Source organism: Chrysochloris asiatica, unplaced genomic scaffold (genome assembly GCF_000296735.1).
Source record: "Chrysochloris asiatica unplaced genomic scaffold, ChrAsi1.0 scaffold00008, whole genome shotgun sequence".
NCBI classification, from domain to species: domain Eukaryota; kingdom Metazoa; phylum Chordata; class Mammalia; order Afrosoricida; family Chrysochloridae; genus Chrysochloris; species Chrysochloris asiatica.
Window position 1 is genome coordinate 32,038,507 of NW_006408526.1, and position 12,365 is coordinate 32,050,871.

General features: G+C 49.4%; 2 protein-coding genes across 2 annotated transcripts; one reads left to right on the forward strand and one right to left on the reverse strand.

Annotated features, from left to right (window-relative positions):
- The first annotated feature begins 538 nt into the window (after positions 1-538).
- On the forward strand, positions 539-3,976 carry PDZD3 (PDZ domain containing 3). The gene is given in 10 exon segments (XM_006878312.1): positions 539-603; positions 731-801; positions 1,102-1,313; positions 1,574-1,763; positions 1,859-1,995; positions 2,248-2,452; positions 2,666-2,862; positions 2,957-3,184; positions 3,328-3,528; positions 3,947-3,976. Coding segments are annotated over 10 exon segments (1,536 nt in total).
- Positions 3,977-4,771: 795 nt separating this feature from the next.
- CCDC153 (coiled-coil domain containing 153) lies at positions 4,772-8,201 on the reverse strand. Its single transcript, XM_006833909.1, has 6 exons — positions 8,144-8,201; positions 7,658-7,723; positions 7,155-7,274; positions 6,658-6,750; positions 5,179-5,309; positions 4,772-4,900 (listed from the first exon to the last, which is right to left on the reverse strand). Exons 1-6 carry the CDS (start codon positions 8,199-8,201, stop codon positions 4,772-4,774), a joined length of 597 nt encoding a protein of 198 aa, XP_006833972.1.
- Between the last annotated feature and the right edge of the window lie 4,164 nt (positions 8,202-12,365).

Genomic DNA, 12,365 nt, shown 5'->3' on the forward strand with positions numbered 1-12,365 from the left:
CTTTCATCCCTGTTAACCATTACCCCATTGCTTACACGGCAGCATCTTTAAGAAGGCGGGACTTGAGGGATAGGAGGGAGGGTCAGCTAGTTACAGTGGACCTTGTCCCCATCCTGAGCCCTGGATCACTGATCCAGCCATGGAAGCAGTCACAGGTAGGAAGAAGAGGCTGAGAGAAAGCCTTTGGAGTAGGGTGACTGCAGCAGGCGGGGGGCAGATTTAAAGGCTGAGATTCTGGTACCAGGGCACAACAAACTTGAGGCTGGGCTGGGGAGCCCTGAAGTGAATAGACTGGAGTTAGGAGAAGAGACGGAAGGTGATCTCTGTTTTCTTGGTCCACACCCTGTGTTGATAAGCTCAGATTTCTGTGTCAAAGACAGGGGAGAAAGGATGGGATGTGGTATACCCCTCTGGTGTATATGACATCAGTGGAAAGGGAAGATTTCTTTGCAGCAGAACTGAGGGACAAGTCCTGAGTCTGGGGCTCCCCTAAGTCCTTTCAGTTTATGACCATGGGGAGAGGAGTCTGGAGGGAAGCATGTGCCAATCCTCCCCACCAACACTTCTCACCCCAGGTCTTCAAGACACCGCCTCATTAACTCAGTAAGTACTATGAAGGGTTGGGCAAGGGAGTAGAAGGTGGGGAATCCCTCTTGCTGCTGTTAGCTCCTAAAGTAGACTAGGGAGCCAAGTCCAGACATGGAGCTTTCTCCTCCCTGCCCCCTTGCAGGAAGTTTGAGTTTAACCCAAAGCTGGGTATTGATAATCCAGTCCTCTCCTTGTCTGAAGACAACTTCTCTGGTAACCCCCTTACTCCCTGGCAGTCACCCCCCCCCCCACACAGTGCCATATGGTCTCCCTCCTTATCTCCTTGGTAACCACTTTTGTCTTCCTTTGATAACATTCTTGGCTGGGAGTAATTCCTTGGGGGGTGGCAGGCAGTTTCCTTCTGTCCCAGCCACTCTGCCCAGATCCAACAGTTTACAAGGTGGAAGCCTGTCTGGTGCTCTGTAGAGGGAACAAGGTCTACCTGGCACCCAGTGACCTGTCTTGGGCCACACCCCCTCTCCTCCCTTTTCTGCTGCCCTTCTCCTCCTCCAGATTCCTGGAGCCTGGAGCGACTTCGCTTTTGTCTGCTGAGCAAAGAGGAGGGCAGGAGTTTTGGCTTCCACCTGCAGCAGGAGCTGGACCGAGCTGGACATGTGGTGTGCAGAGTGGAGCCAGGCTCCTCTGCACAGAGTCAGGGTCTTCAAGAAGGAGACCGGATCCTGGGGGTGAACAGCGATGTGGTGGAACATGAAGACTATGCAGGGGTGAGGTTGGGCTGGAATGCACTGTATAGGACAGGAGAGCATTTCACAGGAACCCAGGGAGTGAGAAACTGTCACCTCCTGGACACTATGGGGAAGGACCGCTGCCTCACCTCCAGAATTCAGGGGTTCCCAGGTGGGAAGGGTGGGGTGAAGGCATCCACAGAGCTAATTCCTCTGGTGAAAAATGTAGGTGGCAGGGAGGGGAGTTGGCATGAAGGACCACCCTCAACCCCCTGCCCTCCCCCCTGCCTTCTGTTCAGGTGGTGCGCCGTATCCGGGCCAGCGGTCCCCGGGTGCTGCTGGTGGTTTGGGCTCGGCATGTGCATGATGTGGCCCAAGCTCAGCACGGTAGCGATGCTCACTTCTGTCCTACCCTAGGCCCGGGTGTCCGGCCCCGGCTATGCCACATAGTGAAAGACGAGGGTGGCTTTGGCTTCAGTATCACCCATGGTGAGCTTAGAGGCTTGGTGGGGAGGTCAAGAGGATGCTCTCAAGCCCTGCTCTTGGCAGGCAGGAGGTTGCAGCGTGCTTTCTTCTTCTCCCAGGGCAGCACGGTCCTTTTTGGTTGGTGCTGAGCACTGGGGGAGCTGCTGAAAGGGCAGGAGTACCAACTGGGGCCCGACTGCTAGAAATGAATGGGGTCAATGTGGAGAAGTTCACTCACAACCAACTCAACAGGATGGTATGGCCACTTGTTCCCCCAACCATGGGGGCGTGGGGTGTTGGGGTCATCAGACTCTCCTCCAGGCACCTAAATCTCTGCTCAGATCGTGTGCCTTCATCTCTATCCTTCCTTGATGGTTTCATGCCCTGGTTCTTAACGGCCTCCCCTTGGGCCTTAGTCCTGTGCCTGGGAGGAGAGGCTGCGAGGGGGGCCACATTCTTCCCTTCCCACTCAGGTAGTTAATGATGATGCTCTCCTGGGTCTCCACAGCTTTGGCAGAGTGGAAAGCAGGTGACCTTGCTGGTGGCAGGGCCAGAGGTGGAGGAACAGTGTCGCCAGCTTGGAATGCCCCTAGCTGCACCCTTGGCAGAGGGCTGGGCACTGCCCACCAAGCCCCGTTGTCTGTACCTAGAGAAAGGACCCCAGGGTTTTGGTTTCCTGCTTCGAGAGGAGAAGAGGCCTGATGGTCATCCCGGTGAGTGGGACCCTTGGAAGGGGGTAAGGAAAGTGGGTCTTGGGCTGGACACTCAAGTGTCTCCCTCCTGCACATAAAAAAAGCCATCTGTCAGCCCCATTATTGAGCGTCTTCCTCCTGTTTACCCCCTGGGCCAGTCACCTGGTGCAAATAGTGGCCTCAGGTGGCACTGGGGACAATGGAGGTGAAGCAGTGAGACTATCCTGGTCGCAGGGCAGTTTCTGCGGGATGTGGACCCAGGACTGCCAGCTGAGAAGGCAGGGATGCAGTCTGGGGATCGGCTGGTGGCTGTGGCTGGGGAGAGTGTGGAGGGGCTCAGCCATGAGGAAACAGTGTCCAGAATCCGGGCACAGGGCTCCTGCGTCTCCCTGGTTGTCATCGATGATGAGGCTGACCGCTTCTTCAGCATGGTACGAACTGAGGGGTAGGGGCTGGCTGAGGGTGGGGCTGGAGCAGTGTGCAGGTGGAGGAGAAACAGCATGTTTGTTCTGTGCCTACTTCTAGGTCCGCCTGTCCCCACTCTTGTTTTTGGAGAGCACAGATGTTTGTGCCTCTCCTCAGGACACTATCCAGGTGCCTTTGGTTGAAACCCAGGACCCATCAGCTGAAGACACAGCTGTGCTCCCTGTCCTGCTTGACTCCCTCCAGTGCTTCCTGTACCCGGGGCCAGGAGGTGGCTATGGCTTCCGACTCAGCTGTGTGGCCGGTAGGCCCAATGTCTTCATTTCCCAGGTGACAAGTGCCCTATGGACCTTAGTTCCTTTTAATCATTTGCCTCCCAGTGAATTCCTCCATCACCCTCCCACAACCTTAGCACACTCAGCAGACTTTGCCATGGTGTTCCATGTTCTGTATTCCACCCCACACACCTCCAGGTGACCCCAGGAGGCTCAGCTGCCCAGGCTGGGTTGCGAATGGGGGACATGGTCCTGGAGGTGAATGGGTGTCCTGTGAGAGGGAAGAATGACCTGGAAAGGCTTCTGCAGCTGTCTGAGGTGGAACCACCCCTCTGCTTGAAGCTGGCAGCCAGGTCTCAGTAGGGCTGGGAAGCCTGGATTCTCTCAAAGTCTGAAAAGGTGAGGAGAAAGACAGACCAATGGGTCTGTGAACAGCGAGAGAAGGGCCAGGGGAGCCAGAAAGGAAGGGCTGCAAGGTGGGCACTGTAGGGTATGCAGGCTAGGACTTATGGGGATGAGAGGTAAGAGATGAAGTCCCTAGGTGGGATAAACCATTAATACGCTCAGTTGCTAACCAAAAGGTTGGAGGTTTGAGTTCATCCAAAGACGCCTGAGAAAAAGGCCTGGTGATCTACATCTGAAAAATCCCAGTTCTACTCTGGTATACAAGGGGTCCTAGGAGTGAACGTCAATTCACTGACAACTGGTTTAGTTAGATGGAACAAGCCCCATTCCTGAACATTGCAATGCAAATGTGGGGAGGGAAGAGGAACTCTTCTGGTCCCCTAATCACCTGCCCCTGCCACTTTCTACTTAGGACTGGGCTCTGGCTTTGGATGTGCTATAGTGCTTCCGTCTGGCACAGAGCTACTTCACGGCTTTCTTGTCTTCACTCACCAACTTGAGGTGATGGAAACAGAGTTGGAGCTCAAGACTCTCCAGTCCCATGGGACCACCAAACAAGTGACAGGTGTGGGCAGAGAGGCCTCATGAAAGTCCACAAGGGAGTCTGCTCCCAGTTGACCCTCCCCTCTGACTCCAGAGGGCTTTGGGGAGTTGTGCCCCAAGGATGAAGTTCTACTTGAGAAGCATGGGTGTTGAGGCTAGCCAGGATTGGAGTTGCCTAGAATTATCCTGGACATGTACAAAGGAGGCTTCAAAAAGCTCATGGGAAAATTCCATTGTATTTTAATCCCACTTTCCATGACCTTTTTGAAACCCCTTCATATTACAGGAGTCTGGACACTAGTCTTACCTTTTCTTTGTTGGCACCTTAGAATTCTGGGGGCACAACCATTGGAGTGGTTGCCTGGTCCCTGAAACATTTGATATTATACAAAAGGCCTTTCCCCACATACCTGCCTGCCTGTGTTTGTGTTGGTGGGGGCAGGGAAGTGGTGATTTGAAAGGACCCAAAGGAACCTGGGCTCAGGGAGTGGAACTCAGTTTTTGTGGGATAGAGGTTGAGATTTTGTCACATTTCTCTCATACCATTCAGTATGCAAGGTAATGGGTCAGCTTGGAACCCAAGTGCCCCATGAGAGGCATCCCTTTATCAAATGTCTACAGCCCTCAGTTCTATTGAGTTCTACATCAAGTCAGCTTTATTACTGGGCTTTTAGAGAGCCTTCAAGATCAAGGCTCAAAGATCCAAGGGGTTGAGTCCAAACTGGCGCAGCTGCTCCTTGTGCCTGGCATGGAGTTTCAGTGCAGCCCCATCCCACTGAGGCTTGATGGCTCTTAGCTTGGCTAAGAGCTGGTCCAAGCTGTCCTGCAGATACCAAGCTTCAGCCAGTCTCCAGGAGGGAAGAGAGCAAGGCTGGGGGGATACCCTAGCAAATTTGGAAGCTTTCCTAGCCAGGGTTTTCTTATTGTACTTGTTCTCCATGGGGGTTTCCTTTGTATTTCCTTGCCTTTGGCCCTCAAAATGAAGCAGGGTTCTCCAGGGAGATGCTTTGTTCTTACCTCCCTGGCCTGGTCTAGTTGTCATTATATTGGCTGGGACTTGAGGGCCGTTGGTGGAGTGTGGGGCACTTGGGTCATGCTTACATGTAAGATTTCCTCATACTCAGCCTCCATGTCTGCCACGTGGGCCCGAAGCTGAGCCAGAGTCCGGTCCCGCTCCTCAAGGGCCTTCTCAGCTGCTTTCCTGGCAGCCTCAGCCTCCCTCTGGCATGTCTCTGGGAGGCAGAGGAAGAAAGAAGCCAGGATGGCAACATTCCACCCTTGCACAGAGTCTCCAAAGGTACCCGGAGTAAAACTTGAGTGGCAGCATGCCAGACTCCCCTAGGGCCACTCACTTTCATGTGATCCCTGTAAAGAGCTGAAGGCCCACTATAGGCCCCAAGTCTCATATCACTTACTACCTGTGAAACCTGAGGTGCCCCTTGCCCCTTAAAGATGAAGAAACAGTTTCTTCATTTTAAAAGAGAGAATAAGACATGCCTCTCTGGGTTGCTATGAGAGTTAAGTGTATGAGCAAGTACCTGATCTATAGGAAGTACACAATACATGGTCACTTATAATTTGAGCAAAGACCAAGTGCAGGAAAGGAACCCAGGGATTGCATGTCAGTTCCCGAATATCTGTTGCTAAACCTATTGTAGGTTAAGAGAAGTTTGAGGTCAAATTGTGAATTATCTTGTATGCCATCATGAGAAGGTGTTTCAACTTTATCCTGTAAGCAAGAGGGAAGAGAGCAAAGACTTCCTGTTTGTATGTTTTTACTGCTTTGGAGTGGGGGTGGTGGTGTTATTTATTCATCAAATAGTTATTGATGATCTGCTATAAGGGGGCTTCAAAAGTTCAGGAAAAATGCCATTATCTTTTCATTTCATTTCTCACAAGCTTTTTGAAGTCCCTTGTATGTTCCAGAAGTCCCTGGGAGGCACAAATGGTTAAGAGCCTATTAGCCAAAAGGTTGGCAGTTCAAACCCACCTAGAGGTGTCTCAGAAGACAAGCCTGGCAGTCTGCTTTCAGGAAGTCACAGCCCTACAAACCCTAGGGAACAGCTCTACTCTAGGGTCACCATGAACTAACCCTAACAACTATGATCTATGGCTTGGAGATATAGGAAGGAATAAGTCTAACATTCAACCTTAATCTCATAGAAAATCCCACTGCAGCTAAACTAAAAGGGAGCATGTTTAGCTCATTACAGATGTTGTGCCGTCGAGTCGGTTCCAACCCCCGTGTTTCCAAGGATTGACTGGTGAGCTTGAACCACAGACCTTGTGGTTCAAACTGACTTTGCAGTCTAGCACATTAACCCACAGTGCCATACCAGGCCTGGATTTGGAGAGACCAGGTGAACAGGGGAAGCAGGCTGATACTTAACCTTCAGGAATGATGTGTGTGAGCCTCCTTTTAGAATTGAGAGGTTATTGCCATCCTGAGCTCTCTGCCCCAGTCCTCATTGGTAGGAGCATCAGTGGGGAACATGATAGAAGAGCCAGGCCTCATGGTCTTTTTAGAGAAGGTCTATCAGTGACCCTTAGAGAGAAAGGGCTTGAGGGAGGGAAGCCCACCTAGCTGTTCCCGAAGGCCCTTCACTTCTTCCTCCAGGTGTCTGCTGCAGGTATCCATCTCCTTCTGCAGGGCCCGGTGCTGCCGACTCATCTCTGTGGGAGTCCAGTGGGGGTTAGGGTGGGGATGGAGGGATAGGAAAAGGAGATGAAGTTGTGGGTGAAGAGAGATGGGGAGACTTCTGAATGGTCTGGTGAGATGTGATTCTGTAGTGAGACTCTGTAGAGATTAGACCTCCCTTCCCCCTTCACAGTTCACAATGGGGTGTCTAGCCCCTCTTCCCAGTCATGCCCAAGGGATGAATGTGAGATGGTCAATGACTGCATTTTTAATCTACAAACTATCAAGCACATGACATTAGGATTCAAGAAGGTCCCTGCCTAGGATCCCTACCTGATTTGTGCCATGCCAGGAAGGCTGAGATTTGGCCTGACAGACTGAAGTTCTCCTGTCTGCCCCTCTTCTAGGTCTCCTGCCCATGGGCTCACTGACCACACACCTGCATATATGGCCTTCCTTTCACTGTAGGCCTCCTTCAGTTCAGCCTCCAGCCCTTGCAGCCTCTGCTTCAGTTGGTCTTCAGAGGCTTTGGCTCGCCGAACCTCATCCCTTTGCAGAGCTGTGAATGGTCCCAGAGTTGCACTTAGGGCTGGCTGGAGCCCCTGAATCAGCCCCTATGGGCATGATGGGCTCCATCCACCTGTTCAGCCTCTTATGCTGTCTTTCCCCCTCCCCACCTAGGCTCTCACAGGCTCTTCATTACTAAGAAGCAAAAACTCCCTCCATGTTCTGACTATAACAAATAGTCCCCTAGTTCCCTCACTGCCCACCTCTCTCCTACAATCCCAACTACTGACAGTATTTTCTACTTGGGTATGGTTAGGGGTCAGCTTATCAAACCCCCCCCCCCCAATTCCAACCCTCCTGTCCCTCAAGGAGATGATGGATACAGAAATGCATTGCCTTGCCTCTGATGCCTCCCAGAACTTCTACCCTGCTTACCCAAGTGGTCTTGGAGCAACTCTTTCTCCAGCCTGGCCAGTCTGTACTTGGATTCAGCCTCCACATCTGCCCTGGCAAGATGGCAGTGGATGGGGTTGGAGAACCTCAGCTTATCCTGTCCTCACCCAAGACCCTGGACTTCCTTCTCACATGAAATCCGAGAACAACTAAATATGGGCCCCTGAGAGCAGAGACCTTGTCCACTGAATTCACCATTGTGTTTTCACTGACCAGCACAAAACAGGTATCTGAAATATTTGTGATGAATATATATGGGGGTAAAGAAACAGAAGGAGCTCAAGGAAGACTGATTTCCCTACTACCCCCTTTTCATGGAACCTGAATGTGAAGATCTGAGAGGACAGGGCCAGGAAAGTTTCATCTAGTCATGCTGAGGGCCTGAATTCTCTCTGGAGAACATCTGCTTGGTCTTTGGGAAGGAGCATGGAGAATAGGGGGCACCCACTTCTACCCACCCTGACTCACCAGCACCCAAATTCTTTTTCTTCTTCTGTGCTCTTTTTTCTTTAGTTTTAGGTGGCATCTCCTTGCTGTCCTGAGGAGGGGAGGGGACTGTGATCCAGATCTGGACACAGGATGCTTTCCTGACACCTGAATTGAACTTGGGAATCTAGGAGAGTCAGTATTCTAGCCTCCAAATCTGTCTCTTACACTTTCCAGAAGCTTCAGTTCTTGGTCTCCTTGGAATCTCAGACAAGGCTGGGGTTAGTGCAGGAGGGAGGGGTTGTCTCTGTCCACTACCCAAGCTCTTTGTACAGAAGTCATTCCTCTCAGATATCTTTTGGAGAAAAGTCTCAGTCCCTGTTCCCCTTCCTTGTCCCATCACCCTTATCCCGGCTTCTCCTACCAGTAAGATCCTCTCTTGCCTCTGTTGTGTCTCCCTGTGGAGTGACCCTATTCAAGGGGAGGGGCAGAGATGAGGACCAACTAGCTAAGAGCCTGAGGACAGCTGGGTTCTGGGAGCCAATCCAGGGTGGCAAACTGTTGTCAGGGGGAGGATGAGAACTGGAAGGCTGGGCTTCTGGGCTGCATGTTGCCTGGGCAACGGGGAAACATGGAGCTCATAGGAAGGTAGCATGGGCTGCATCAGCTCACCAAGCTTAAAATACCAAGGTCCCAGAGAGTCAGTCCTCTCCTCAGCTCCAGATTCAAGGTGTAGTCTGAGAAGAAAGTGCTTTGGAGCTGATTACTATGACTCACTTCCCTGTAGGCATTGTCTGCAATTTGAAGATGTACAAATGACATATTTACACACCCAAAATAATACTATTGTGCTGATGCAGAGGAAAAGGACTGATGATAGCCGTGTTGGGCAATTTATATCCCTAGGTCCCATCTGCAAAATGACATTGTTGTTGTCATTAAGTGCCATTGAGTCGATTCTGACCCATAATGACCCTGTATAGGGTTTCTGAGGAGCAACTAGTGAGCTTGAACCACTGACCTTGTGGTTCAAACTGACTTTATAGACCAGTGCATTAACCCATAGCACCACACCAAGACTCTGCAAAATGACATTATTAAGTTTAAAACTCAAAATCCCCTTCTGTGGCATATGAAGGAACTACAGAAGCAGATCAATGCACTGAACTGCAATGTCAGTTTGAACTGCAAGGTTGGTGGTGCAAGCTTACCAGTTGTTCCTTGGAAACCCTAAACAGGACCTTTGTGGGTCAGAACTGGCTCGATGGCACTTAACATCATAGAAGCAGGTAGGAGAGAGTTTCCATTTGAGAGAAATGAGGCACAGGGGAGAAAAGGGCCCATGGCCACCAGGATGCTCACCAAGAGGGATGCAGATGTAGTGGAAGGGGTATTGGTTAGAGAGGATTTACGAAGTTCTAGCCCACTGTCTGGAGATGTTTGTAAACCTGAACAAGTCATTCAACTTTGGTCAGCCTCAGGTTCCTGGGTTTTAAATCTTTGATTCTGTAAATATTGGAAAGCCTAGATTTTAACTGGGTAATTTACATGGCTATCTTCTCTTTTGGTGACTTAATCTATTGCCTCACTTCCCCATTCCCTTTTGCGGTTTATTTTCAGACAGGTGCCAAGAAGCTACTTTGCTAGGCTCCCTGCAACATAAAATCGATTGGGGCTCCCTCTAGTGGATATGCTTGACCTTGTACAAGTCTCCTAAAAGTTTTATTTTAAATGATGTATTTACGAATCGGGCTGCGAACCTTAAGGTCAGCGGTTCGAAACTACCAGCTGCTCCGCGGGAGAAAGATGAGGCTTTCTACTCCCGTAAAGATTTACACCCTCGGAAACCCTGTACAGGGTCGCTATGGGTCGGACCCGACTCGATGGCACTTAACAACAACAACAACAACATTGGGGAATTCTGGTGTGGCACTGCAGGATAAGCACTAGACTGCTAACTACAAGGCTGATGGTTCAATTCCACCAGCTGCTCCTTGGAAAGCCTATACAGGGTCGCTGTGAGTTGGAACCGATTCAACGGCATTGAACAACATTGGGCAATGTTGGGAGTGTATCCCTCTTGGGAACGCTTTCTACCATCTTGGCAGAATCATGAGTGGTTGTGGAAATAAATTTGGGAGAGGAGTATGATGGCTGGCTTGTTCTTGCCAGCAGCCCTTTTCCTCCTCCAGCCCTGTGCTCTCCTGGAACCTTGTCATCTGTCTGCGTCCTAGATCTCTGGGCACCATGATGGCTACAATGAAAATAGAAAAAAACTTCAGGGTGTTTCCCGTTATGGAGTAAGGGACATGCAGATACTGTCTTCAGATTGTTGTTGTTAGGTGCCATCGAGTCAGTTCCGTCCCAGAACGACCTATGTACAACAGAATAAAACACTGCCGTAGACCAGCACCAGCCTCACAATTGCTGCTACACTTGAGCCCATTGTTGCTGCCACTGTGCCAATCCACCTTGTTGGGGGTCTCCCTCTTTTTAGCTAACTCTCTACTTTACCAAGCATGATATCCTTCTCCAGGGACTGGTCCCTTCTGATAATATGTTCCAAGTATGAGAGATGAAGTCTGGCCATCTTGTCTTTTAAGGAGCAATCTGGTTGTACTTCTTCCAACACAGACTTATTTGTTCTTCTGGCGGTTCATGGCACTTTCAATATTCTCCTCCAACACCATAACTCAAATCCATCAATTCTGTGGTCTTCTTTATTCACTATCCAACTTTCAAATATGGCTCAATGCAGCAGATGAGGCTACTGAAAATACCATGGCTTGGGACAGATACCTCCTTTCAATGTTTTTGGTCAGTTACCTATTGCCAGGAGCAGATTTATGGAAATAGCCATGAAATCTGAAAAGGCAAAGTTCTTTCTCTCAGAGCAGGTAGATTCAGGTAGAGGCTGATTCATGCTTATTTGTCATCTTAGTGGTTGCAGGTTACTCCTCTGGAACCTTCAGACATTTTACAGAGCAAAGAGAAGAGCCAGGCTTATCTTCCTGGTGCTCTTAGCTCCTATACTCAGGGTGAGGTAATCTTGAGCACGTCTCCCAGGACTGGAGACCACTTTTACTTAATCTTGAAGCATGTTCCTTACTTATTCTCCCTCTGGATCCCCGTCCCAGTGTCCAGGAATGCAGTGGGAGAGGCTGTCCTTGTACTACTCATTTAGAAGCCTATTTGCTGGGTTTCTATATGGAATACTATTCTCATTATGACGATGCATGGAATGACTTATTGAAAAGAGATATTACAGGATGCAAACAACATATCATGCCTCAGAAGCCCATTTACTTTAGAAATAAGTTCAGTCAACTGACGCTCAGGCACAGAATGAGGATGTGGTTTGGGGTGAAGGTGAAGTGGAATAAGAAAAGTGCCACATATCACATGACGTGCCATAAACTGAGCCAGTTCTCACACAGCCCAGGAGTGGGAATGACATTTTGGTCAACAATTCAATTCCATCTCCAGTACAGTTTTAAAAACAAGCTGAATTTAAATTATTACAAAAAATAAGTCAACCTTTCTTTCTCATTAGCCTCAGTTTAGATATAACAAAAGAAAACATCACCTCAGTATAACTCTTGTCTTCTTTGAATTGGATCCAATTAGGGAGTTTTTAAGGGATATGAAGGAGCAAAAGATCACATTCCCTCTTTTATCCAAATGTGAGAGACAGGTCATTTGTATACTACAAGAAATATGGCTCACTGAAGCAGAAACAAAGTGCAAATTATACAACTATGGAGGTCCTGCTGAAGACTCTACAAACTGGAAATGGAAACCATGACAAAGATGTGTATATTTACTTATATAGGATCACAAGGACTAATTTTCTTAACTGTATTCCTTTACATTTAGAATTTGACTATGGTGGAAAGAAATATTTCGTGCACTTACACTGTGCTTAGTACCGTGGAAGACCCAAAGACAGTACTGTATAAGTGAATGTGTTGTTGTTGTGTGCGGTCAAGTTGGTTCCAACCCATAGCGACCCTGTACAGGGTTTCCAAGGCTGTAAATCTTTACAGGGGCAGAAAGCCTCAAGTGTAAAAGGTCTGTGGGTGGTAAGATGGTTTGATTTCTGCTAAAACAGAAAGGTTATTGGTTCAAACCCACCCAAAGGCCTGGTGATCTGCTTCTATAAAGGTTACAATCAAGAAAACCTTATTGTAAGGAAAAGAAAGAGACGAAGGAGAAAGTCTTGGCTTCAACAGCAGGCAGGTTTATTGAGAGTAAACCTGGGAGG